General features: G+C 41.9%; 1 protein-coding gene across 1 annotated transcript; it reads right to left on the bottom strand.

Annotated features, from left to right (window-relative positions):
• Positions 1–204: 204 nt before the first annotated feature.
• Positions 205–27,198, bottom strand: cngb3.2 (cyclic nucleotide gated channel subunit beta 3, tandem duplicate 2). Its single transcript, XM_045702881.1, has 18 exons — positions 27,010–27,198; positions 26,310–26,367; positions 25,501–25,618; positions 19,893–20,049; positions 19,322–19,625; positions 18,826–19,034; positions 18,359–18,409; positions 18,103–18,189; positions 17,656–17,720; positions 15,532–15,654; positions 14,622–14,763; positions 8,721–8,880; positions 8,183–8,280; positions 5,573–5,656; positions 1,760–1,878; positions 1,364–1,516; positions 914–1,058; positions 205–746 (listed from the first exon to the last, which is right to left on the bottom strand). Exons 1-18 carry the CDS (start codon positions 27,196–27,198, stop codon positions 720–722), a joined length of 2,289 nt encoding a protein of 762 aa, XP_045558837.1. The 3' UTR covers positions 205–719.
• Positions 27,199–27,800: the final 602 nt, after the last annotated feature.

Genomic DNA, 27,800 nt, shown 5'->3' with positions numbered 1-27,800 from the left:
TTACTTAATTAAACATCACAATGTCCCGCCCCTTTCCTAGCTAAGACTTCACAATGTCCCACCCTGGATAAGGGGATTATTGGATGGAACCTACAACTGAGATCTCCATGGTTGGCTTTCTTTCACATTCAACTACTATTCAACACAACACACAATAGATCACGAAGAAGCATATGATACTATGGAACTGATGCAGTCGTTAGTAAATGAGAATTGATTTATTTAGGTAAATGTATATCTTACAAAGCAGACAGATCATATTAAATGTCACTTAAGTAGCTTGTTTCGTAGCTAAACTGTTACTCACCCGTTACACAGAAAAATAAACCCTTTGATTGGCACTGCATCCATAACTGTCACCACAAACTACATGAGCTGTGTATTGGCAAATAGAAATTGTGATTGGTCAAAACAAATAACTGTTTCTAAACCTGAAATATCATTTATAATTGACATGAAAAGAAAAACGATCAAAATACTTCTAGACATATTTGTTTTTCCACTTTGTCTTTTCTCTCAATACTGCACATCTTAATTAAGTTTTTGAAAGGTTAAACAATTCTAAAGGATAGTATGCGAGAATCCCTCATAATAGTGTTCTGTACACACACTCACATAATGTTCATTCAGCTGTGAGTGTAAAGAGGAGATTGAACAATAATGCACTGTAAACTCACCACAAAAGTAATAAATATGAGAAATGATGCAGTTTGATATTCTCAATCTTGTTGATTGTGAGTGGCATGCTACAAGAGAAAGAAAAACACAATACAGTAGATTACAAACCAGCTTGAGCCACGAACAGTATTTATATAGTTGTCTTGTACAATTATCAACTGTAACTGAACATCATTATACTGTACATACCTGTTGTTAACAACAGGTCAAAGTGAGAGTAAGGGATGTTTCTAACCTTGAGTTTGTCGAAAAAGCCTTTGCCTCCCCCAAAGACATGCAGCATTTTAGGAGTGGGGGGTTTGGGTACGAACAGCGCCAGTCCTTTCTTTTTATCTTCAACAGCCTTAGCAGCAGCTGGACCCTTAGCCTTCATCAGTTTCCTTGGAAAATAATGAGTCAAAAAGGAGTCAAGTATATCTCTATTACATGACATGGTAACATTTTATTTCAATAGTCCATCTATAGCTCAATAAACTATAAATAGAGTCTGATGAGCTATTACTGTATAGATGGATTATCCAAATAACTATTTGTATTGATAAAGGATAGCAGGGAAGCAGTATTCTTTAGCATTTTAAATGTTTTCCCTACAAGAGACTACTACTACTACTAACTAATTATCTTAGATTAAAACTAGGAACTAATCCAATACAGTGCCAATAATACAGCCAATCTCCTCTCTTACTTTCCTTTCCTGGCCAGAACTTTCTGAGCCATTGGGTAGTGGACCAGAATTTCAAAGAGATCCTTCTTTTCCAGGACGGACAGGTTAGCAAAGCCGTGAGCTTTGACATTAGCTGTTCTCCTGTTCCCGCCATCTTTAGACGATTGCAACAGACTGTTGAAGAAAAACACTCCAATTGTATAATATAATCTCACAACAAGGCATCTCAGTGTAGGCTACACCATGTCTGCGTATTTTCTACATAGTGCACTACTTTGATGAGAGTGCATAGAGGATTACTTTTTAACAGAGCCTTATTATATGGGCCCTGGTCAAAAATAGTGCACTGTAGGAAATAGGGTGCCATTTCAGATGCTGCCCATTGTCTCATGTTCACAGGAGAGCTCTGTTCTGTACCTGATTTCCCCAAACACACAGCCAGCCTTCAGTGTAACGAACACGATGGAGTTATCTGGTCCACCAACCACCTGCACTGCTCCAGACTTGATTATGTACATCTCTTTACCAATATCTCCCTACAGGACAAGATAGTCAGACAAAAAACGTATGCTATAGATGTACAGTGCCTTCAGAAAGTATTCACACCCCTTGATGTACAGTGCCTTCAGAAAGTATTCACACCCCTTGACTTTTTCCACATTTTGTTGTGTTACAGCCTGAACTTAAAATAGATTACATTTAGATTTTGTGTCACTGGTAATACCCTCATAATGTCAAAGTGAAATTTTAACAAATGAATAAAAAATGAAAAGCAGAATGGTTTTGAGTCAATAAGCATTCAACCACTTCGTTATGACAAGCCTAAATAAGTTCAGGAGTAAAATTGTGCCGTGTCTGGGCTATCATTAAATGTGAAGACTTATTTATATCAAATCAGTTCTCTAGGTTTAATTATTACGTGATTGAAATAATCATGTAAACATCAACTAACTAGGAAGTCGGGGCACCACGGAAAATTGTGATTTATAGAGTTATAATTCCCAAAATATAACTCTTAAGATATTTTAAAATCTGATCAATTACAGTCTTCTATTAATGAATTATTATTACCTCATCAGTACTCATTACTGAACGTCGCAAACCCTTGTATATCTGCACGAACCTTAGCCTAAATCACGAATCAGCGATATACAAATTGGCTTAATTATTTATTTAATAACTAACTAAATAATCACACAGAATTACACAACAAACAAACAGTAGATATTTGGGTTACTACATGATACAAAGAAAAAGTCCCTAGCGGACGAAGCCGATATGACGGCTTGGTAGACAAAGGAAAGGGGTTTGGACTGAGAAAGAGCGGGCAAGACAAAATATATTCACTATACACAGTCTATAATTATATTCATTGAAATGATAATCCTTTGCACATGAACGGCTGCTTTTTAGAGAATAATTGCAATGTATATATTTACGCCCGTATGCCGTCGCTGTCTTCTCTGTTGGAATCGCCGGTCCGTCTGCTGGACAGTCAGTTCATCAGAGAGTCTCTGGTTTACTTCCCCAGATGTCACAATGTTCTTTGTGGTTGTAGCTTTCTCCGCAGCTCTGGATAGTGTCTGTTGTAATGGATACGTCAGGCCTACAGGTGGTCGTTGCATAGAATAGATGCTTCCACGGTTGTCAGTATTCTCGCACTAGACTTATGTACAGTTGAAGTCAGAAGTTTACATACACCTTAGCTAAATACATTTAAACTCAGTTTTTCACAATTCCTGACATTTAATCCTAGTAAAAAATCCATGTCTTAGGTCAGTAAGGATCACCACTTTATTTTAAGAATGTTAAATGTCAGAATAATAGTAGAGAGAATTATTTATTCAAGCTTTTATTTGTTTCATCACATTCCCAGTGGATCAGAAGTTTACATACACTCAATTAGTATTTGGTAGCATTGCCTTTAAATTGTTCAACTTGGGTCAAACATTTCAGGTAGCCTTCCACAAGTGTCCCACAATAAGTTGGGTGAATTTTGGCCCATTCCTCCTGACAGAGCTGGTGAAACTGAATCAGGTTTGTAGGCCTCCTTGCTCGCACACGCTTTTCAGTTCTGTCCACACAGTTCTGTTTCTATAGGATTGAGGTCAGGGCTTTGTGATGGCCACTCCAATACCTTGACTTTGTTGTCCTTAAGCCATTTTGCCACAACTTTGGAAGTATGCTTGGGGTCATTGTTCATTTGGAAGACCCATTTAAGAGCAAGCTTTAACTTCCTGACTGATGTCTTGAGATGTTGCTTCAATATATCCACATCATTTTCCTCTCTCATGATTCCATCTATTTTGTGAAGTCCCTCCTGCAGCAAAGCACCCACACAACATGATACTGCCACCCCCGTGCTTCACGGTTGGGATGGTGTTCTTCGGCTTGCAAGCGTCCCCCTTTCTCCTCCAAACATAACGATGCGCATTACGGCCAAACAGTTCTATTTTTGTTTCATCAGACCAGAGGACATTTCTCCAAAAAGTAAGATCTTTGTCCTTATGTGCAGTTGCAAACCGTAGTCTGGCTTTTTTATGGCGGTTTTGGAGCAGTGGCTTCTTCCTTGCTGAGTGGCCTTTCAGGACTCGTTTTACTGTGGATATAGATACTTTTGTACCTGTTTCCTCCAGCATCTTCACAAGGTCCTTTGCTGTTGTTCTGGGACTGATTTGCACATTTCGCACCAAAGTACGTTCATCTCTAGGAGACAGAATGCGTCTCCTTCATGAGCGGTATGACGGCTGCGTGGTCCCATGGTGTTTATACTTGCGTACTATTGTTTGTACAGATGAACGTGGTACCTTCAGGCATTTGGAAATTGCTTGAAGGTAGGTCTACAAATGTTTTTCTTGGCTGATTTCTTTTGATTTTCCCATGATGTCAAGCAAAGAGGCATTGAGTTTGAAGGTAGGCCTTGAAATACATCCACAGGTACACCTCTAATTGACTCAAATGATGTCAATTAGACTATCAGAAGCTTCTAAAGCCATGACATCATTTTCTGAAATTGTCCAAGCTGTTTCAAGGCACAGTCAACTTAGTGTATGTAAACTTCTGACCCACTGGAATTGTGATACAGTGAATTATAAGTGAAATAATCTGTCTGTAAACAATTGTTGGAAAAATTACTTGTGTCATGCACAAAGTAGATGTCCTAATCGACTTGCCAAAACTGTAGTTTGTTAACAAGAAGTTTGTGGGTGGAGTGGTTGAAAAACGAGTTTTAATGACTCCAACCTAAGTGTATGTAAACTTCCGACTTCAACTGTAATTTCTCACTTCAGACTAGTAATTATACGTCTAGGAATTCTGTAGTGACTGATAGTCTCAGAGTTTGTCCATTTCCAGCCGTGTAGCCAAATCTACAGCTGTATGGTCTACGTGGCCTATAGAATTGTAGCCATTCCAATGTGGGGACTGTACACTTTAAGAGATACAGTTATGTGTGTTTCCTGTCCTTCATTAGATCACCAAATGAAACACACTCGACATGACTGTCCCTTAAGTGTCCACGGACCATTCCCACATTCTCAAAAATAGAAACATTGTTTAATTATTCAATGTTTTGATGTCCAAGGGTCTCTCTGTGTTCCATAGTTTACATTCCAACCTTGAACACTACAGAGCATAGGGGCAGCGTATTTTATGACCGACCATAAAACAGTCGACTTTCCGCTCTCCCCCTCTATGAGAGAGAGAGCATGTTGTAGAGTGGACCCCCCGTAACCTGATCCTTCAGATCGTCACAGGAGAGTTATGACAATTGTCACATAGTAAGTTTCATGGATTCACTCTGTGTGCAATAATAGTGGAATAAATCAAGGGGTATAAATACTTTCTGAAGGCACTGTACATCTCTTTAACATTTTCTCCCTATGGGGAACCAAATATACACACATATAGCTGATTTTAAAAAGCTGAGTATACTGCATGTCTTTACCAATATTACCCTATTACCCTATGACGAAATAGTGTGAGCTGACCTTATTTAACAGTTCCTTTATAGACTACATGAAACAGCTAATTCCATGACTGCGTCTCTCTCTCTCTCTCTCTCTCTCTCTCTCTCTCTCTCTCTCTCTCTCTCTCTCTCTCTCTCTCTCTCTCTCTCTCTCTTAATTTTACCTCCAGCGATGACAGGATCATGTTTGACATGTTTAAGGAAGTGTTTCGGTAGCAGCAGATAGAGGAGGTAGTCAATAAAACACACACACACAAACTCACCTTCTGCACCACAAAGTCCCCAGGTAGATATATAATAGACTTAAGCCTCAGCAACATGTCTACCAACATCTGGTTATCACAACCCTGAGGAAATACAATTCAACATCATAGACTAAAGCATCACAAGGTATTATTTGTACACATTTCTCTGAGGTTGATTAAAGGAAAATTCAAGATATGATGCAAAATGCATCAGACTGGCTGTATTTCTGTATTTTGGAAGTTATATATCTTGAAAATTTGATCGCTGACATGCAAAATATTCTGGGACTATGTCAACAATGGCCTAATGAAACAAATACCGAAATATAGTTTTTGGGTGGAGTTTTGTCTGTTTGTCTGTGCTTTTTTGTAAGAGTGTATGTGTGTGTGTGTGTGTGTGTGTGTGCGTTAGTGATGCGTGGGTTGACTCATATCCTGGCGGGTTTAAGGTCATGAAATATTGTATGGATGAAGGGTGGGTGGGTTGCGGGCGGGCGGTTTGAATAAAGAGAAAACAATACTGTATCATTCTTGTGCAATTGATGTCTATAGGCTACATTTAGGTTTTCCTTTAGTTAATACAGGCTATCTGACATTAGTGTGTAAGCCTAATGCTTGATGTCCACCAGATGCATTTTGTTTGTTTTGCTGGCCCGCATTTTCAGTACTTGACCTATGTGCTTTGCTTTTCATCTTGCTAAAAGCTAGCTGGTTGGAGTCTGTGTATGCACTTCTGTTTGTACCACCGCATGGTAAAGCAACGAATGAGCTGAAAATATTGAACACATGCGGTACACAGAACACACCGCGGCACCCCCAACATAGCGTTGCAGACTGCTCCATTGACAATGAATAACTTCCAACTGAATGCAAAGTGTATGATGCATCTGGTGGACATGAGGCGTTCGCTTTAAGGCCTAACTGTACTGTACATGCGCCAAATAGACTACACGCCAAATGCTTTAGGGAATGGGCAGAAAAAATACACATCAATCCACAGAGGCAAAAACGAAAATGTCATAGTTTAATTCAATAAGTGAAAACCTGCAAAATGGAGAGTTGAAAACAAAGAGAAAGGAGGGCCAGAAAAGTAATGTTTTGGAAAGATTTGGTGAAGTGGTAAAAGAGGATGATAGAAGTGCTTGCTATGTTATGTGTGATGATTGTGAGGTGCTATACAAAATCGACAATAACAAGATGGGGACTTCAAATCAGCCAGGTCACCAGTGATACAAGGCAGTATTCGACGTCCATCCATTTCGGAGTACGTCAGGAGATGACGTGGATACCGGCCATTAGGGGCAACAGTGAGAGCTGTTACGTTCAAGTAGGTTTCGGTTTTGCTAGGGCATTGGGGATGGCAGATGGGCGTAGGCATTTGCCTCGGATTCCAAAGGTTGCACGTTCGAATCCAGCAATAGAAAGTTGATTTTTACATTTGAGTTTTAAACCAATCCCAAACCTTAACCCTTACCTTAACCATTCAAAGTTAATGCCTAACCTTAAGAATTTGGAGTTATTGCCTGAACTTAACCCTAACCTTAAACATTCAGAGTTAATGTCTAAACTTAACCTTAAACACTTGGAAATTTGACGTTTGGAACAACTTTTAAATGTGACATTTGAGAGGAACATGGTTGAACGTCTAATTCTGAAGTGAGACTGTGAGAGCTGGTCGCTTCAAATAGGCCTATGGCACATCAAGGGAACTGTAGCCTACTGTTCAGATGGGGTAAATGGAAACTGAAATCTGGACACTGACTATAGGCCTATAACCTCTCACACAGCCTTAATATTAACTACTGCAGAATTAAGCATGTCTTGCATTAAAATGATACACCAAATGTAGGGTAAATTTTGACTCGGGAACAGGACTGGAGTGGTTTATTTCTTTCACCATCTTGAGAGAATGTGAATTCGTAGTTAGATACTGTCTGTAGAGGTGCTATCTTTCTCAGCATCATAAAAGCTGATAGTATTTCAACCACATAAATATGCATCCAATCCGACCTGAAATATTACCAGAAACATGTTGGGTCGTTTTCACAGCTTTCTATTTCCTTACAACTGGTCAAATGCATGTCATTTGGAAAATTTGCTCAGAAAATATTTCCAGTAAAAAAAATGTGTTGCATTTTATCGCAGGTCCCTAAACGTCTTTGCTCCACGAAAGAAGCAGAGATGACAGAGAAAACTTTATCGATGTCAACTAGATTGAATCATTCATTGTATCGATTATTGATATTATTCTGGTGAGCAAGGGTTTATTTAGTCTTCTAGGGCAACATATAAGGTCAAAAGAAAAGCTACATGTATCTAACTATAGACAAGTAGACTAACAAATACCCTACAAAAAATATTGGAAATTATAAGCATAAACATATCTAAATCAGGACCAAAACAATCCTGCACTCGCTGTCAAAAAATCATTCCGCAGTCTCTGACTGTAGCCTATAGCACATGTTCTATATCAGCAGGTTAGGGTCGGGTTAGGGCCTCAGATTTTCACTTTATCACATATAGTCGGGCGGTTGCGAATGGATTATTAGGAATTGCGTGCAGTTGCGGGTGAACAAATAGCGGACCCACGCACCACTAGTGTGCTTGCGTGCATGCTTTCATGGGTACCTTAAATAGATCAATTTTCTGGAAGGTAGCCAGGTTGATGTCAACAGCAATGGCTGTCCTCATGACCAGAGGCATCTGCTCCAGCAGCTCAGACTCATCTAAAGGCAGGCAAGAAGAACCATAAATACACAGGTAATTACTGATGTCTTATCGAATAGAACTCTTATTCACTTAGACCTGAGCCTTTGTTAAAGGTAGACTCAGCGATATGATGTAGATGCAGAAAGTAAACAGCATAGTGGGTTAATTTCTGGAATAACTAAGAGTGTTGAAGTGCGAGGCTCAACTTCTCCACTGTTATAGTCCCGTGGCTACCACGCTGTACACAGTGTGAAGCAAACCCGTGCACATGCACAGATACTGTGTGTGACTGTGGGAGAGCGAAGTGTTGCATCTTGCTCATCTCACTATTTCTGGTGCTGCTCCTGGCAACATCATTTTGTAGAGTCTACCTTCAATGCTTGAAGGAAAATATTGAGGTTGCGTCTCAAATAGGGAATACAGTGCCACTTGAGACGCAGCCTGAGAGTTTCCTTACCTAGCATGCCCTGGGCGTCCCAGGTGTAGTTGTACCAGGTGCGTATTCTGTTCTGACACAGTTTGGGGATGTGATTTGACACCATATAATACACAGTGTTGTCCATGGAGGAACGGAAGTAGGTCTGGCCTGCGGTGGCTGCCCCAATGACATCTCTCATCTGGAATGGATCATATTAGACACATAAGTCAACTGAGGTCAAGCTCAAGTTCAACTTATAACTTCATAGGTCTGTTTGTTACAAGTTGGTTGTCAGCAAAATTACCAATTTGTAACAAATGTAATAAGTGACATTTCCAAGAAATCAAATAAACATGTCACAGGAATTCCAAGCTAAATATAGGTCAGTGAGGCTGGTCAGTAGAATAAAATCATCTTTGATTCAATACCACACCTGACTACTTACCTGCATTTATACAGGTTTATAATCTACTAAACTCAGCAAAAAAAGAAACGTCCCTTTTTCAGGACCCTATTTTTCAAAGATAATTTGTAAAAATCCAAATAACTTCACAGATCTTCATTGTAAAGTGTTCAACACTGTTTCCCATGCTTGTTCAATGAACCATAAACAATTAATGAAGATGCACCTGTAGAACGGTTGTTAAGACACTAACAGCTTTCAGACGGTGGGAAATTAAGGTCACAGTTATGAGAACTTAGGACACTAAAGAGGCCTTCCTACTGACTCTGAAAAACACCAAAGGAAAGATGCCCAGGGTCCCTGCTCATCTGCGTGAACGTGCCTTAAGCATGCTGCAAGGAGGCATGAGGACTGCAGTGGCCAGGGCAATAAATTGCAATGTCCGTACTGTGCGATGCCTTCGACAGCACTACAAGGAGACAGGACGGACAGCTGATCGTCCTCGCAGTGGCAGACCACGTGTAACAACACCTGCACAGGATCGGTACATCCGAACATCAAACCTGCAGGACAGGTACAGGATGGCAACAACAACTGCCCGAGTTACACCAGGAAAGCACAATCCCTCCATCAGTGCTCAGACTGTCCGGAATAGGCTGAGAGAGGCTGGACTGAGGGCTTGTAGGCCTGTTGTAAGGCAGGTCCTCACCAGACATCACCGGCAACAACGTTACCTTTGGGCACAAACCCACCATCGCTGGACCAGATAGGACTGGCAAAAAGTGCTCTTCACTGACGAGTCGCGATTTTGTCTCACCAGGGGTGATGTTCGAATTCGCTTTCATCGTCAAAGGAATGAGCGTTACACCAAGGCCTGTACTCTGGAGCGGGATCGATTTGGAGGTGGAGGGTCCGTCATGGTCTGGGGTGGTGTGTCACAGCATCATTGGACTGAGCTTGTTGTCATTGCAGGCAATCTCAACGCTGTGCGTTACAGGGAAGACATCCTCCTCCCTCATGTGGTACCCTTCCTGCAGGCTTATCCTGACATGACCCTCCAGCATGACAATGCCACCAGCCATACTGCTCGTTCTGTGTGTGATTTCCTGCAAGACAAGAATGTCAGTGTTCTGCCATGGCCAGCGAAGAGCCCGGATCTCAATCCCATTGAGCACGTCTGGGACCTGTTGGATCGGGAGAGTGAGGGCTAGGGCCATTCCCCCCAGCAATGTCCGGGAACTTGCAGGTGCCTTGGTGGAAGAGTGGGGTAACATCTCACAGCAAGAACTGGCAAATCTGGTGCAGTCCATGAGGAGGAGATGCACTGCAGTACTTAATGCAGCTAGTGGCCACACCAGATACTGACTGTTACTTTTGATTTTGACTCCCCCTTTGTTCAAGGACACATTATTCCATTTCTGTTAGTCACATGTCTGTGGAACTTGTTCAGTTTATGTCTCAGTTGTTGAATCTTGTTATGTTCATACAAATATTTACACATGTTAAGTTTGCTGAAAATTAAAGCAGTTGACAGTGAGAGGACATTTCTTTTTTTGCTGAGTTTATATCTATATCTGTCTGGATAGATCAGAGTCCGGAGACTGAGGTGGCTATGGGCCAGGGAAATAATGCTATCATCAAACATTTTCTTTTGTTCACTTCAACAGATTGAGTCTAGTCCTGGACTAAACGACACATTCAACAGTGATTCTCCAGAGAGATTGCTTTTTAGTCAAGGACTAGGCTTAATCTGTGTCCAGGAAACTCAGTTACTTTCGTAACCCCAGTTCTCTGATATTATGAGTGAGATATCTCACATATGGCATTGACCTGAATCTCAGAAGCTCAAAGAACCAATTGCACACGTTTGTTGGAAACAGACAGGTCGAGTGGCAAATGAGGTGAGCCCCTCCCCTCACGATAAGGAGCAACTCGCCCGCCCTCTAGTCATTTTCAAGCATTCTGAACTTCCTCACACTCTTGCGAGTAGGGGAATGCGGTGAGATATCTCACTCATAATATTAGAGAACCAGGGTTACAAAAGTAACCTTGAATTGTCTTTCAAAAATCCCACATATCTCACATGTGGGATTTTGGCCAAGTCCCATATCGCAAGCATGCTCTCTGAAGCCAGGTAGTCTCAACGTATGAACCCTCAAAGGCCACGACACTGAGGACAATATGTGTCAAAGAAGGTACAGTGATGTCTAGCCGGTAGAACCTCATAAAAGCATGAGAGGATACCCAACAAGCCACATCGCAAATCTCCTGTAAGGAGATGCCCTTGAACAGTTCCCAAGAGGTAAACATACCTCTGGTGGAGTGAGCCCTCAGACTCTCTGAAGGCTGTAAGCCCTTGCTATTATAGGCCAATATAATAGCTTCCACAATCCAATGTGATAACCGTTGACAAGGAGGTGCCCAGGACACAAAGAGTTGGTCGCTTTTGTGCAAAGCTCTTGTTCTATCCAAGTATACACGTAATGCACGTACTGGACACAAATTATGGATATGCTCTTCTTCCGTAGAAGTGAAGGTGGAAAGCCAAGGTCACTGACCTTAGGCATAAAGATGAGGTTGGGCAACAAAGACACCTTGGGAAAGCCCGGGGCAAACTGTAGACACGAATGGTGAGCTGATAGTGCATGCAGCATGCATCACTCACTCACTTTGTGGACATAAAGGCGACCAGTAAAGCGGTCCTAAGGAGAGATACCTCATCTCAACGCTTTCCAGCGGCTCAAAAGGCTGCCGTGAAATATCCAAAAGACGGAGCAAAGGCTTTGATACTGGAGGTAAGTGGACTGCCCCTTCATGAAACAAAAACAAGGGGTGTTTCCCACTGTTATTGTCAAAGCCTATATGACAGGCCGAGATAGCAGCTAGATAGACCTTAACAGTGGGGAATGCCTTCCCTCTGTCAATAAGGTACTGCAAAAAAGCATAAAACCTTGGATACAGAGAATTGGTAAGAAATGATCTGTTTTTGGTCACACCACTTCTCAAAAAGGCACTACTTGTCATGTAGAAGGGGCCTTGGCACTCTGGATAGTCTCAATGACTCCAAGTTGTAGGCCTGTCGCATCCAAATGTAACCTCTCACGGGCCAGGCGCAGTGGGCCATGGTGTCTGGGTGAGGGTGGAAAATCTCTCAGTTCGTTTCGGTCAAAAGATCCCTGCATAACGAGAGTTGCCAGGGCTCGTCGTACAGCAGGAGAATGATCTCCGCCACCCAAAGCTTGCCTGGCCATCGAGGGGCTACCAAGATGAGGGATGAGCCTTCTTCCCTCACTCTGACTGAGCTGCCTCTATACATTTGCGGAATGTTTATGGAGCTAGAGCTAGCGAGGTATTTGTAGGCTGTGCCTTGAAAAGCAAACCTTAGAAACCTCCTGTGTGCTGGCAGGATGCTTATGTGAAAATAACTGTCCTACAGGTCGACTGATGTGAACCGACAGAATGTTGAATGTAAACATATGGGAACATGAACATTTTCAGATAGCTGTTGAGGCCCTGTAGGTCCAGAATGTGGTTTACCCCTCCAGCTTTTTTGGGAAGCAGGAAGTACTGGGAGTAGAAGCCGAGGTGGCTCTATGCTGCTGGTATTGCCCTGATAGCTGCTTTGCTTAATAGAGAGGAGATTTCCTGCTCTAGTATGCATGCCGAGTCGCCAATCACCACTGATTCCAAAATGCAGTTGAAAACGGGTGGTCTCATAGCAAACTGCAGTCTGTACCCCTTTGTCACCATGGACCAGACCCAGGGCTGGACTGCGCATGCACGCCAGTTCCCTGCTCTTGTGGCGAGTAGCCCACAGGTCAGTAGACTCTCACTCACCAGTAGTGCTGGAGTCGCCTTTTCATTTCATTTTTGCTCTGTGTCCTTGGTATGACGCCTGGATACAGCAGATACTTTTTTTTATTGACATGGGCAGTGTTGACACAATGGAACATAGGGACAGTGGTTGTGCGCGACTGCCAATTTGTTGTCTTGCCCCAGCTGCTTGAATGAGAGTCGAGGGGGGGAGTCATGTCACAGAGGGCACTCAGGGGTAGAGTGGATTCCCCTCCTCTTCCTTGAGAGCGAATGCAAGGGAATGGGTTCCAGGAGCACAGAGGTGAACTGCTGGCTGCCCCTCTCTGCTGCAGGGGGTTTACCCCTTCCCCCCTATAGGGAAACAAATCAGCTGGGCGGGTCCTTGATGCAGCGAAGGACCGATTTCCCCACTGTCAACCCCTGTTCGGGGACCCGAATTGTGGGTTCGGTCTCTGCTGCGTTGCTGGGGGATTCACCTAATTGTCGGCTCCCTGCCGCGAAGCCTTGGCTCGTGGAGGCCACAGTTCCCAGGTATGTGGGATGGCTTGACAGGAGGGTCAAGGAAATCTGCTTCTCTTTGTCCAACAGGCTGGACAAGTTGAGCCACAAGGCTCTCCACCCCACCACTGCAAGGCTCATGGCACAGCCACAGCCTTGAATGGTGCCTCTGGAGGATCTGAGGTAGAGGTCTGTGACGACACAGATCTCATCACAAAAGTCTGGGTTAGATTTGCCAATAGCTAAGAGATTGTGCATCTCCAGCATCAAATCGGATTGGTAGGCAAGCAGTAAGGAAAAACGTTCAATGCTTATACACAAGCTGGGATGGATGAGAGGAGCTGGAACAATTCAAGAGGGGAGTTTCCTCCCGTCGTTCCAGTCCCTCTCTGCACTGCCACCCCCATGGGTTCAGGACCCAGGCAAACAACACATAGGGGGTGCGTGTCCTTGCCTAATATGGTTAAACTGCATGGACATAGATGTGCCATTGCTGGGGCAGGGGCCGGGGCTGGCAGGCTCCATGGTGCCAAAAAACAGCTAATCTGAGAATAAAGTGAAACTAAACTAGCGTTCACCACGTGGGCTAATAGCCTAGCTAGTTAGCACAGTACTAGCCGGAGAAAGCTAATCCTTTAATAATGTGAACGTAGCTACCATTCGCCTCATGTGCTAGTAACTTAGCTAGTTAGCACAATGTTAGCCAAAGGAAGCTAGCGCTTTGTTGGACTTGCGACGAACAAAAGCATGTCTCTCGACCTACAAAAAGCTAGCTAGACTTGCGGCGAGCTAGCCAGGTTAGCTAAGCCTTGCAGCTAAGCTAGCCAAGTCTCAGTAGCTTGCCGTGTGCCAAAGGAGACAAAGGGAAGAAAAAGTGGAAAAGCAAATTCTTACCCGAAGCAAAAACATTCCTTTCGGTAAAGTCACCCAACACAGAAGATGAGAACTGAAAAACCTGCTATTGAGATTCAGGTAAATTCCACATGTGAGATATTGAAACTAATAATTGAAAGAGAACCACCCACCCAGTTATTCACTACGACATCTATGCTATGGCTATGACAAAGACAGAGACTAGGTTGTGGTGTAAGAAACACTGCTAAGATTAAGGTTTCCAGATGAATCAGGGGGAAATGGGGGGCTTTGATTAATTCAATAGGAGCTTTAGATCCTTGATGGGAAAGCCAATGGGAGATCTATCTGACTATGTCTCTTCCTGTTACCTGTCCAATCAAACTGGAGAACACGAAGACACCCACGAAAAAGTTTGACAACTGAAAGGTAATCTCAAAGACTGTGTGGGGCTCGGGAAGACCACCGATGTTGATCAGACTGCGGACTGCGTAATAGTAACAACGCAAGTACCTGTAGAGAGGAGTGGGGTATTAGACAGGTATCTGTGTGTGGAGAGGGGTTGGCGTTAGGAGGGGTGCTAGTCTATCTGCTCCGCAGTAGCTAGGTCATTTGGTTGTGTGTTGTTGACCACCCTGGCACTGGATCTAAGGTTATGACAGGAGATGGGAAAAGTGTTCAAATTGTTGGGGGGAAAATCCTTTTGGGGGGGGTCATATTTGAAGAGAAAAACTGGAAATTGTCAAACACCAAAACAAAATAAAAGACAAAAATGTGACAAAAATCAAGCACACTAAGAAGACTACCTGGCCAAGAAAGATGGACAAAAAGAAGGCGCCGAAAAAATAGTTGGCCATCTGAAACAACTGGCCGAATAAGGTGTCGGGAAATGGCAACTCTGCGATCATCAGCAGGGATTTCTCCGCATAGAAGAAACTGCTCAGGTAACTAAAAAAAATAAAAATACATAAGGCAGTCCAAATAGAGAAAAAAAGTATACATAGTCCAAAGTATGTCCAAATTATGTATATAGATAATCAACTACAAGTAACATGCATGGTCTCATTCTACTAATGTGTATAGCTTTAGAACAGTACTTCCTTACAATATTGACATGGATATACAGTGCAAAAGTATATGACAAATGAACAAGTTGCAAATTAATAATGTTATACAGTAGATACGGTCATGCAGTAACTAACATTGAACAATAACTTGAGCTCTGCATAGGTGTGCACTGACAGCGGGAGATATACAATTGAGTTGGTGTAATGTACATACGCGCTGCCTTTGCCAGTGTAGACCCATGTGGTCTTGCCGATGCCCTGGTAGGCCGAGGCCACGTAGTAGGCACAGGCATTGAGGTGGAGCATGAAGAGCAGGTAGCCAATGGTGCGGACCACTCTTGTAACACAGCAAGCAAGGGTATAGCACTTCAAGATACAGTACTATTCAAACGTTTGGACACACCTACTCATTCAAGGGTTTTTCTTTATTTTTACTATTTTTACATTGTAGAATAACAGTGAAGATGTCAAAACTATAAACACATATGGTATCATGTAGTAACCAAAATAGTGTTAAACAAATGAAAATATACACCACCATTCAACAGTTTGGGGTCACTTAGAAATGTCCTTGTTTTTGAAAGAAAATAACATTTTCTGTCCATTAAAATAACATCAAATTGATCAGAAATACAGTGTAGACATTGTTCATGTTGTAAATGACTATTGTACTGTACTGTAGCTGGAAACGGCAGATTTTTTATGAAATATCTATATAGGCGTACAGAGGCCCATTATCAGCAACCATCACTCCTCTGTTCCAACGGCACGTTGTGTTAGCTAATCCAAGTTGATCATTTTAAAAGGCTAATTGATCATTAATAAACCCTTTTGCAATTATGTTAACACAGCTGAAAACTGTTGTGCTGATTACAACATTAACAATGTCAACACTGTATTTCTGATCAATTTGATGTTAATTGAATGGACAAAATAATAGCTTTTCTTTCAAAAACAAGGACATTTCTAAGTGACCCCAAACTTTTGAATGGTAGTGTATGTTATATTTGAGATTTTTCAAAGTAGCCACCCTTTGCCTTGATGACAGCTTTGCACATTCTAGGCATTCTCTCAACCGGCTTCATGAGGAATGTTTTTCTAACAGTCTTGAAGGAGTACCCACATATGCTGAGCAGTTGTTGACTGCTTTTCCTTCACTCTGCGGCCAACTCATCCCAAACCATCTCAATTGGGTTGAGGTTGGGCGATTGTGGAGGCCAGGTCATCTGATGCAGCACTCCATCACTCTCCTTCTTGGAAAAATAGCCCTTACACAGCCTGGAGGTGTGTTGGGTCATTGTCCTGTTGAAAAACAAATGATAGTCCCACTAAGTGCAAACCAGATGCGATGGTGCATCGCTGCAGAATGCTGTGGAAGCCATGCTGGTTAAGTGTGCCTTGAATTCTAAATAAATCACTGACAGTGTCACCAGCAAAGCACCCCAACACCATCACACCTCCTCCTCCATGCTTCACGGTGAGAACCACACATGCGGTGATCATCCATTCACCAACTCTCCGTCACAAAAGACACGGCAGTTGGAACCAAACATTTTGACTCATCAGACCAAAGGACAGATTTCCACCAGTCTAATGTCCATTGCTTGTGTTTCTTGGCAATTCAACCATGAAGGCCTGATTCATGCAGTCTTCTCTGAACAGTGGATGTTGAGACGTGTCTGTTACTTAAACTCTGTGAAGCATTTATTTGGGCTGCAATCTGAGGTGCAGTTAACTCTAATGAACTTATCCTCTGTAGTAGAGGTAACTGTGGGTCTTCCATTCCTGTGGCGGTCCTCATGAGAGTCAGTTTCATCATAGCACTTGATGGTTTTTGCGACTGCACTTGAAGAGCCACACATGTTAATTGAAATGCACTCCAGGTGACTACCTCATGAAGCTGGTTGAGAGAATGCCAAGAGTGTGCAGAGCTGTCATCAAGGCAAAGGGTGTCTACTTTGAAAAATCTCAAATATAAAATATATTTTGATTTGTTTTAACACTTTTTTGGTTACTACACAATTCCATGTGTCATTTCATAGTTTTTATGTCTTCACTATTATTCTACAATGTAGAAAATAGTAAAAACAAAGAAAAACCCTTGAATGAGTAGTTGTGTCCAAACTTTTGACTGGTACTGTAAATGTTGCTGTAAAAAGGAATATAGAAATGTACTGTATTTGATTGATTGATTGGTTGTTTGATTGATTGATTGAAGGGTCATCAGCTCACCGCTGACAGTCATGTCAGATTTCATCATATTTGGAGTTGGTACAGTATAAAGGATTGATTCTAGGCCAAACATAGGCATACTTAAGTTGTAAAGTTAGTGACATACCTCCAAATGTAGGCCTTGGACATGAGGCTCTCCAGACGATCACTGAACTCAAAGAATGTGTCCACCTAAAGAAGACCTCAAAATTAACACCCCAAAAGTGGCATACTGTTTTATGTTTGCTACTTTTTGATTTTATTTGACAATTTAACGATTTAAAATGCTTAAAAATGTTCAACCCCGCAACAGATACATATACCAAATCCAGTCGCGGATAAACACGATAAAGACTTTCAGTCTTTTTACGTTATTGTGTTTATCCTCGACTGGATTTGGTATATGTATCTGTTGTGGGGTGAAACATTTTTAAGCATTTTAAATGATTAAATTGTCAAATAAAATCAAAAAGTAGCAAACACAAAACAGTAGAATCAGTGTTAACAGTTGAGTCATGCTTGTTTTAGCATAAGATGAGTTTGCATAAGTTGACCATAACAGAAAATGCTTTACCTTTATCATTCGATTGAATCTGAAGATGGATTTGTATCCGAAATGGAAGCATAGCAAGTCTATGGGTGCCATTGCTATCATGTCCATCTGAGGAAAGAGACAAATAAGTTACAGTAGGTGGTAACTGAAGCCACTGCCTTGAAGACATGCAGAAAAAAATGTTTTTTAATCAAATATATAAATGTCAGATGTTTGTGTTTAAGCCATGAAAAATGATGGACAGTTTATATAACAAACAATTACATCTTTGAAGTACCTTAAATCTCTCAGAGTTTCTGTAGTACGCTTTGGTTATAATCCTGTCTTTCTGAAAGACAGAACATTAAAGACAAAATCACATCTACCTTAGCAATGTTTATGCAGAATACCTGTTTATGCAACTACTGCCAGTCCACTGCACACAAGTCTCATTTTGTATACCAGAACAATGAAAGGGTCTACCTGTGTGGGGAAGTCTACCTGGTCTTTCTAAACACCTTATTAACATATAATTATGCGATTTCATTGGACTATGGGAAAGACTGATACATTTATACCCTGCTGCAAAACGTATGCAATGCAGGTATGCTTAAATTGAGCTGGAAGTGTCATCTTGGCCATTTATTTTTCATATTTAATTGTTCATAAGTGTTCAAACTGTAACACTCACAAAATGCCCTCATAGTTTAAGGACAGTAGTAGTCCTACTTCCTCTGGAGAAAAAGGGAGAGCTGAGGGACTTACAACGACATCCCCTCCTTTGACGAACTGCTTGCGGGCCTGGAAGAAGATTGAATCAATGAGATAGATGAAATCAGCCACAAGGTCCATGGCTATCCAGTAAGGGATCCACTCCGGGGTGTGGTAGGGGAAACACAGACGAGCAGTCATGAACCAGGTGTTGTAGTTGAAGGCCAGAGTCACCAGAGTGAGCCACATGATGTACGCACGATCTACAGAGAGAGGAGGAATGGGAGAAAGTATGACGAGAGAGAGACAGGAGGGAGGGAGAGAGAGAGAGAGAGCAAGAGAGGGGGATAGAGGGAGATAGATAAGGAATCAATGTAAAAGCTACGGTGCAAGGCTGCAAGGCCCGAATCCAAACTCTTTACTATTACTGCATTAACACTGAAACATACATGCAATACAGCATTGTATTGCGTGGTCAATTATTTACAAAACAATTTCATGTTGTTAGCAGTTTACCAGAGCAGCAGCAGAGTTGGCATACAGTACGTACCTGAGAATGGATCTATGGTGGATGGCAGCACTGAGTCCATCGCATCCTCAATAGGTTTCAGCCTCCTGTCAAGGAAGGCGGCAACTTCCTGGCCAAAAGTTGGTTTGACCACAGGCTCCGATGCTTTTGCGTCATCTTTCGCTTTTTGCTCTGCCGCTTTCTTTTCCGCCATCTCCTGCTTTTTCTTCTCTGCCGCATCTTTCCTTTTTAAGTCTTCCTCTTCTTTCTTTATCCTATCTTGCTCTTCTTTTATTAGCCTCTCTTTAATTAATATTTCATAATCCTTTTTTTTGATAAATGGGAGCTTGAGTAGAATAAAGAATTTAAACATTACAAAGTTACATCCTATGATAACCCATAGTCAACAAATATAGCTAAGGAGTCAGATAGATATTATACACAAAACGGTGCTAAAGCTAACAGGTTATCAGGGGACAACTAAATAAAGAACAAACGAAATGTGTGTATCCGCTGTGTATTTCAATCCCTTATGACTCGTATGAATCCCTTATGACTCCCAATGAATCCACTATATTTCTTATGACTACCTTGAGTGTGGATACTTACTGACAGGAGGGCTGAATTCAGGTGATGATGCATGTGGGTCTATGAGCTTCTCTCTGTATATTTCTGTTCTCTCTCTCATCCTCTTCACTATGACCCGGAGGTGATCATCAGAGTACCTATTTACCACTATAGGAGGTGGTGGAGGAGGGGGAACTTCTTCTCTGGAAAGGAAAATAAAATCACTTGACAGTGAGTTTCACCATTACTGCATTACAGAATAAGACCCCCATTACATTTCCCTTATTGAATCATTATTTCAAAATACAGCTCTTTCAGGAAGTTAACTGTGTCAACTCTGTCTCAAGTTTTTATTTTGAGTGGCAGCCTTTTTGTGCCAACTCATGCCAGAGCACAAACAGATCTGGGACCTCAGACAATATCTCAGTTTTGCTCAATTTCAACTGAACATGTTGGTCCAACACTATAAACGAAGGAAGTGTTCCCTCTGCTGGAATAAACACCACATTACACTGCACCTGCTGATTTGGCCTCGTTTTTTGGCTTGCTCCTCTTAAGAAATGCTGACACCATGACAGAAGCCAAATATGTTTATAACTGATCTCATTGTTCTATCTGTGCCTACCATGAGTTGGCTTGGGGGTGTGGTTTGATGTGGGTGTTTCCTGGGTGTGTCCTTGCCACCAAGACACATATCTGTCAGAACCTTGCCAGCAGTTGTCTCCCGCAACAACAAACAAACCTCCTGCAGGTTGATTTCAATAACTACAGGCAGATGTACAGCATGGTGAGATGTCAGATGAAGCTTTCAATAGGTCAGTAGCCTACAGAGTAATATGAGACCAATGAAATTGCTTTATTTATGTAGACATTCTAAATTACAGAGCCTTCAGAAGTATTCACACCCCTTGACATTTTCCACATTTTGTTGTGTTACAAAGTGGGATTAAAATGGATTTAAGTCATTTTTTGTCAACGATTTACACAAAATACTCTGTCAAAGTGGAAGAAATATTCTAAAGAATATATATATAAAACTCGGCAAAAAAAGAAACGTCCTCTCACTGTCAACTGCATTTATTTTCAGCAAACTTAACATGTGTAAATATTTGTATGAACATAACAAGATTCAACACAGGAGATAGGTATGTTCCTGACGACTTGTCCGAGTTGAAAAACATAGACTGGCTGGGCGACTTTGCTTTTGGTGTGGACATGTTTGGGCATCTGAACGATCTAAATGTGAAACTGCAGGCAAATGGTGTTTTTGTGCATGAACTGTTTTCCAATGTGAAAGCTTATGTTGTTCTCCAGACAAATGAGCAGCCGGTCTCTTGCTCATTTTCCGACACTGGCCGTACTGAACGCGCCCACATCGCAGTGCCGCACTGAGACATACAGTAGCACTTTGATCGACCTGCATGCTGAGTTTTCCCGCCGCTTCTCAGACTTCACCAAGACTGAGACTGAGCTGGAGCTTGTTTCATGCCCCCTGTCTTTCGACAGTGAGAAAGCACCACCAGACACACAATTGGAGCTCATCGACATCCAATGTGACAGTGCTTTGGAGAAGTACAAAACAGCAACAATAGCCCAGTTCTATGGCTCACTGAATGAAACACGCCCAAAGGATGCTTGTTTTATTCAGGTCCACATATGTGTGTGAACAAACGTTCTCAGTCATGAATTACAACAAATCCCGTCACAGGTCAAATTTAACAAATTACCACTTGTCAGCTGTTCTGAGAATCTCTACATCAAAGATGACACCAGACTTTGATGCCATTGCCAAGCGAGGCGACCAGAGCCATTGTTCACATTAAGACTCGTGACTGGGGAAAGCAAGGATTATGCTTTTTCATGGTGATGGTTACGCAGTGAGAATTATCCAGCAATGCACTTGGATACAGGTAATATGTAATCAGTCAGATTTGGGCTGAGGTGATTGGATAACTGTAAGTACGGCTCACAATGGAGATGAGAATTGTTCCTTAATATGCATTAAAAACAGGCCATTCCAAATGAAACGGATGCCATTACCATATGTTTCACTCAAATTTGAGAATAGTTTTTTTTACACATCTGCTGTTACATGTTGCATGTCTCCAGTCATGAAATATACAGTATATACATTTTTAAGTTTGCATATTGTGACTAAGTTTGATTGTACTTTATAAGGGTAGAGATGCAGGATCTGTGTGTGTGTTTCACTGTGTCTTTGTAGTTATAAATTATATACATTTTGTGAAAAACGTATGAAAAATCTGTTCACAAAAACAAGGGTAGTGATGGTGCAAGGGTATAATTGTTCTGCAAGCATATGTACACCTACAGTACACTAGTAGTTCCATGTCAATTTGCAAATGAATAAAGGCTTCACATGTTTTGTCACACATATAGTACTTGGTTTCAAAACCTCAATGTGGCCATTGAGCCAAAAGGTTGCCCACCCCTGGGTTATGGTATGGGCAGGTATAAGCTACGGACAACAAACTTAATTGCATTATATTGATGGCAATTTGAATGTACAGAGATATCGTGATGAGATCCTGAGGCCCATTGTCATGCCATTCATCGGCCACCATCACCTCATGTTTCAGCATGATAATGCACAGCCCCATGTCACAAGGATCTGTACATAATTCCTAGAAGCTGAAAATGTCCCAGTTCTGGGCCTCCCGAGTGGCGCAGTGGTCTAAGGCACTGCATCGCAGTGCTAGCTGTGCAACTAGAGATTCTGGGTTCGAGTCCAGGCTCTGTCGCAGCCGGCCGCAACCGGGAGGCCTATGGGGCGGTGCACAATTGGCCCAGCGTCGTCCGGGTTAGGGAGGGTTTGGCCGGCCGGGACAACCTTGTCTCATCGCGCACTAGCGACTCCTGTGGCGGGCCGGGCGCAATGCACGCTGACACGGTCGCCAGGTGTAAGGTGTTTCCTCCGACACATTGGTGCGGCTGGCTTCTGGGTTGGATGAGTATTGTGTCAAGAAGCAGTGCGGCTTGGTTGGGTTGTGTTTCGGAGGATGCATGGCTCTCGACCTTCGCCTCTCCCGAGTCCGTACGGGAGTTGCAGTGATGAGACAAGACTGTAACTACTACCAATTGGATACCACGAAATTGGGGACAAAAAAGGGGTGAAAAAAATTATAATAATAAAATTAAAATTAAAGTGCCCCAGTTGTTGGCCTGCATACACACCAGACATGTCACCCATTGAGCATGTTTGGGATGCTCTGGATTGATGTGTGTTCCAGTTCCCGCCAATATCCAGAAACTTCGCGCAGCCATTAATGAGGAGTGGGACAACATTCCACAGGCCACAATCAACAACTTGATCAACTCCATGTTAAGGAGATGTGCCGCGCTGCATGAGGCCAATGGTGGTCACACCAGATACTAACAGGTTTTCTGACCTGCCCCTACCTTTTTTTTAAGGTATCTGTGACCAACAAATGCCCCTACCTTTTTTTAAGGTATCTGTGACCAACAAATGCATATATGTATTCCCAGTCATGTGAAATCCATAGATTAGAGCCTAATGAATGTATTTCAATTGACTGATTTCCTTATATGAACTGTAACTCAGTAATATCTTTTGAAATGTTGCATGAATGAATGAATGAATGAATGAATGATATTTTATTTTCGTGTCAAATCATCAATTGGCAACCCATCCCTTAAGGGATTAATTGACACATTACAAAAATTCACTATGGTAATTAAATGATCATTTTTCTTCTGGCATTCGCTGCATTACACATCACATAAAGAGTGAAAAAAATACAATACATCAATACATAATAGTAAATAAGGTTGTCCAAACAATAACTACACCCCTAGAGCAGTACAATAATATACATACATACATACAAACATACCATATACAGACCAATAAATACAGAAAAAAATAAACAGAAGTCACTTGAACCCAGTCTGACACAAAGAGAAGATTCACATGGTAGACAAGCCTATACACAATCTATATACACACACCATTTACCACATAGAAGCTAAATATTTTTACTATTAATTATAGGTCGCCCTTTTTCTTTTATTCCAGGCTTTATCTAAATATTCCGCAAACGGTAATACACAATGGACAAAAAACATTTCAATTTCTCCTCATCACTCAGCCACATAATGCCAGGGTACATCTGGTGTGCTTTCTGGAATAAGAGCAAGTGTATATCGTGGTACAAAGGGCAATAGAGGATAAAATGAGTTTCATTCTCTATTTCTTCGAGGTCACAATAATTATATAGTCTTTCCTCTTCCATTTCACCACAATTCCAACCTGTTTCAATACGCAGAGACAATATCCCTGATCTTACCTGTTTCAATACGCAGAGACAATATCCTTGATCTGACCTGTTTCAATACACAGAGACAATATCCCTGAACTTACCTGTTTCAATACACAGAGGCAATATCCCTGATCTTACCTGTTTCAATACACAGAGACATTTTCCCTGATCTGACCTGTTTCAATACGCAGAGACATTTTCCCTGATCTGACCTGTTTCAATACGCAGAGACATTTTCCCTGATCTTACCTGTTTCAATACACAGAGACAATATCCCTGAACTTACCTGTGCACATAGCAATCTCTTGTTGTGTTTTTATATTTTTGATCAGTATAAAATGCAACATTTTGGGTTTGGCTTTAAAGTGAAATGACAGTCAAAACTGATATTTTGTTATTTTTCCTTAGTCCACTGTTGATACAGTCCCAACATGTTTGTGTGTCAGCAGTCAAGTTTTCAAGCTATCGGACTTTCAAGAACTAAGTGTCACCGCCACATGCTTCTTGAAAGTCCAATTTCTTGAAAACTTGACTGCTGACATGCAAAACATTTTAGGACTGAACAGTGGTATAATGAAAAAAATACCAAAAGAGAGTTTTTGAGTGGATTACCCTTTAACAAGCAATATTAGTGTGCAGGGCCATGGTATTTAATTGTTTTACCTTAACTCTATTCATACTTTTCTACTGCCCCGTAGCCAAACGTTGGCTATATCTCAACTAGTTAGCTAGGCTATGCTGTACTTGATTTGAATTTGTTCAGCTACTGAAAAACAATCAAACTGCAGTTGCATCAACATGACTAAAGGGATCACCTTGGCTAAAGGGATCGCCATGACGTTAATACTGGATTTGTTTTCATTTTTTTTGTTTCATAGCCTCGCTAACCATAAGCTGCTCCAGTGAGCTTCGATCAGCTAATCTTCTTATCTCGTTTCAGCTCCTCTCTCTCTCCTTTAATCTGCATGTTTCTTTGCTGTGGGATATAGATCCTATAGATCATGCGTGTGTTTGTCTCACACGGACTGAGAGATCTTCTCCACTCTCTGTGTCAGCCTTGATTAGATTATTAATTTGATACTGATTTGGTGTTAAGATCTCTTGGGAGGTGGCCATTTTGGAAGGGGTTCAAATTCGGTCAACCTCCCATTGTGTGGTTCAAGAGAAGGTGAGTAGGTTACTTTCACTCACACTCTTCTCCTTAAGGGTGTTATCAATATTTACTGTAAGTGCTAGTGTAGGAAGTTGAAGAGAGCCTTCTATTGAGAGTTACTCTAGCCAGCCATAACCAAATCTCCAGCTATAAATGTCAGTAGAGACTAATGGAGAATGAACACAAGGTACTGCACTTACCCCTCTGCTCCCTCCTGGCCAGGGTTGGCTGGGGTAGCGGTTGGGGCTGCAGCTGGAGCCGCAGCAGGTGCTGGGGCCGGGGCTGGGGCCGGGGCCGGGGCTGGGTCATGTGCAGGCTCTGCAAAGACAGGCGGGGATGGCAGTTTCATTCAAGGTGTACAAGGAAAACCAGAAAAACAAACAATATATACCAGGTCTAAGAGGCATAATGATGTCTTTATTTAAGAGAAATTCATAAAATAACTATCAACTATTTCATCTGCCACAGAAATATCAACACATGACATTTTGGGGTGTATGAGCCTTTGTGAGGAGCTTCCTAAGTAGTTTCCTGCATGGTCACAACAGAAAGGAGATGGGGGACATGGGGGGTCTTCTCTGTGACCAGTCTTGTGAATCTTGGGCATCTGCTACAGTAACAGACTGGACGCTAATGCATTAATGCAGATGAACCAATGTGACCATTGACCTGCATAGCTTTAACTTCTTGCTCACCTCGCTGCTCCACTTAAAGTATAAACAAACAGTTTAGCTGTCTATATCTGGTTAGCTATATACAATAGCTAACCAGCCAAGACATGCACCCACCTCAGCCTCACACTAAATTAAAACATACAGCACAACAATCAGGATTTTGAAATAAGTTGTGTTTTTGTTTGCTTGTACCTTGTCAGTAACGGCTTGCCTTACAAGGACAGTAAAAAGCTCAAACTATATTTAATCAAGCATTAACATGATCCAAAACTTTCAGTAGCTAGCTCTAAGCAATGAGAAGCAGCAGGAATGAGCCAACAGTCAAGTCTCTTTACCTGCTGGTTTGTCCTCTTTCTTGGCCCCATTTTCTTTATCTGCAGGCTTATGTTCTTGCTGAGATGAGTAACATTGCCTCAAAGTCAAACTCGCATTTTTATTATTCAAGTCATAGTGATTAGAGGACATTTTAATTTAGAAGACAATTTCCAACAGAGGGAGTAGATCTACCATTCCGCAACAAAACACTACTCGTGATAGACAGTTTCAAATTAAGGTCTAATCATAATGCAATGAATTTGAATGTGCCTTTAAGTAATGAACAATTGATATGGGACAAATTAAAGAAAAAAACAACAATCATGATTCAATATTTTTTTTGCCTGAAGAATAGAAACACATGGAGAATGGAGAAGAATTGTTTGCCACAAGTAAAGCATTGGAATCCAGAGTGCAAATCTCATAGCAAAAACATGATAATGCAAAATGAAATTGCTTGATATTTCTCAATGTTAGCCATTGTTGGTCCTTACAAAATGTGACGAGAAAACAGAAATGAAAAAGACAGGAAAAAAAATATTGCACAAAAAAAATGGAGGATAACCATTATTAACATAAGCATTACTTTGTCCAAGCATCATTGGACAGTGATAATCATTCAGCTACACTAGCCTACAATATGTTGTTAGCATGCTGCGTATAACACAGTGGATCAGCCTAATGCTGCTACAGTATTGGGATGAACCAGTGGTATCTTACCTTAGCAGGTGCAGGAGCTGGGGCTGTGGCCGGGGCTGGAGCAGGGGCCGCGCCTGGGGCAGGGGCCGCGGTAGGGGCAGGGACCGTGGCTGGGGCAGAGGCCGGGGCTCCAGCAGAGCCCGCGGCTGGAGCAGATACCGGGGCTGCTGGGGGTTGGGGGATAAACATCCTCTTCAATTTGCCGAACATGGCTGTATAGCTGGGTAGCTAACAGACTCTGCTGTGGACAGAGGTGGTGGTAGTGAGTTCCCCTCCAAGCCTTTTCCCTTCTGTTCTCTTCTCTCTCTGTCTCTCTATGTCATGCTCAGCAGCAGCTAAACAGTCCTCTAGGTTGCTGTCCCCATAACCTGCGGACCTCTGATGGAATTAGGCCTCTGATGCTGTTATATCTACTAATATAGAACACTAATACCCCCTCTGAGGCAAGCAGCCCCCACTTTAGGGGCCAGCCTGGCAGGGTGTGTAAGTCCATTGCCAGCTATCATAATAAGAACAAATTGGCTTTGTAAGTCACCACCGAGGTGGGGGTGGGAATCAGGATAATCTCTGAACACTGAAAGTACAATACAGACTATCTGACAGACTCAAGAAGTTGTCCCAGTGTATTTCATCAGAGGTTAAGGTATTAGGCCTATATCTATTGATGACGATATGATATATGCAGAATTTGTTTTGCGCCCACGCTACAGACGGCTATATCGGCACACTAATAAAGGACTAGAAAACGCCCAGTGCAATACTCTTGTGAATTTTTTTTATTTTTTATTAATTCAGATTTTTTTTAGGGCGTG

The sequence above is a fragment of the Salmo salar genome, chromosome ssa19, assembly GCF_905237065.1.
Source record: "Salmo salar chromosome ssa19, Ssal_v3.1, whole genome shotgun sequence".
Lineage (NCBI taxonomy): Eukaryota > Metazoa > Chordata > Actinopteri > Salmoniformes > Salmonidae > Salmo > Salmo salar.
This window is presented reverse-complemented; position numbering and strand designations above follow the sequence as displayed.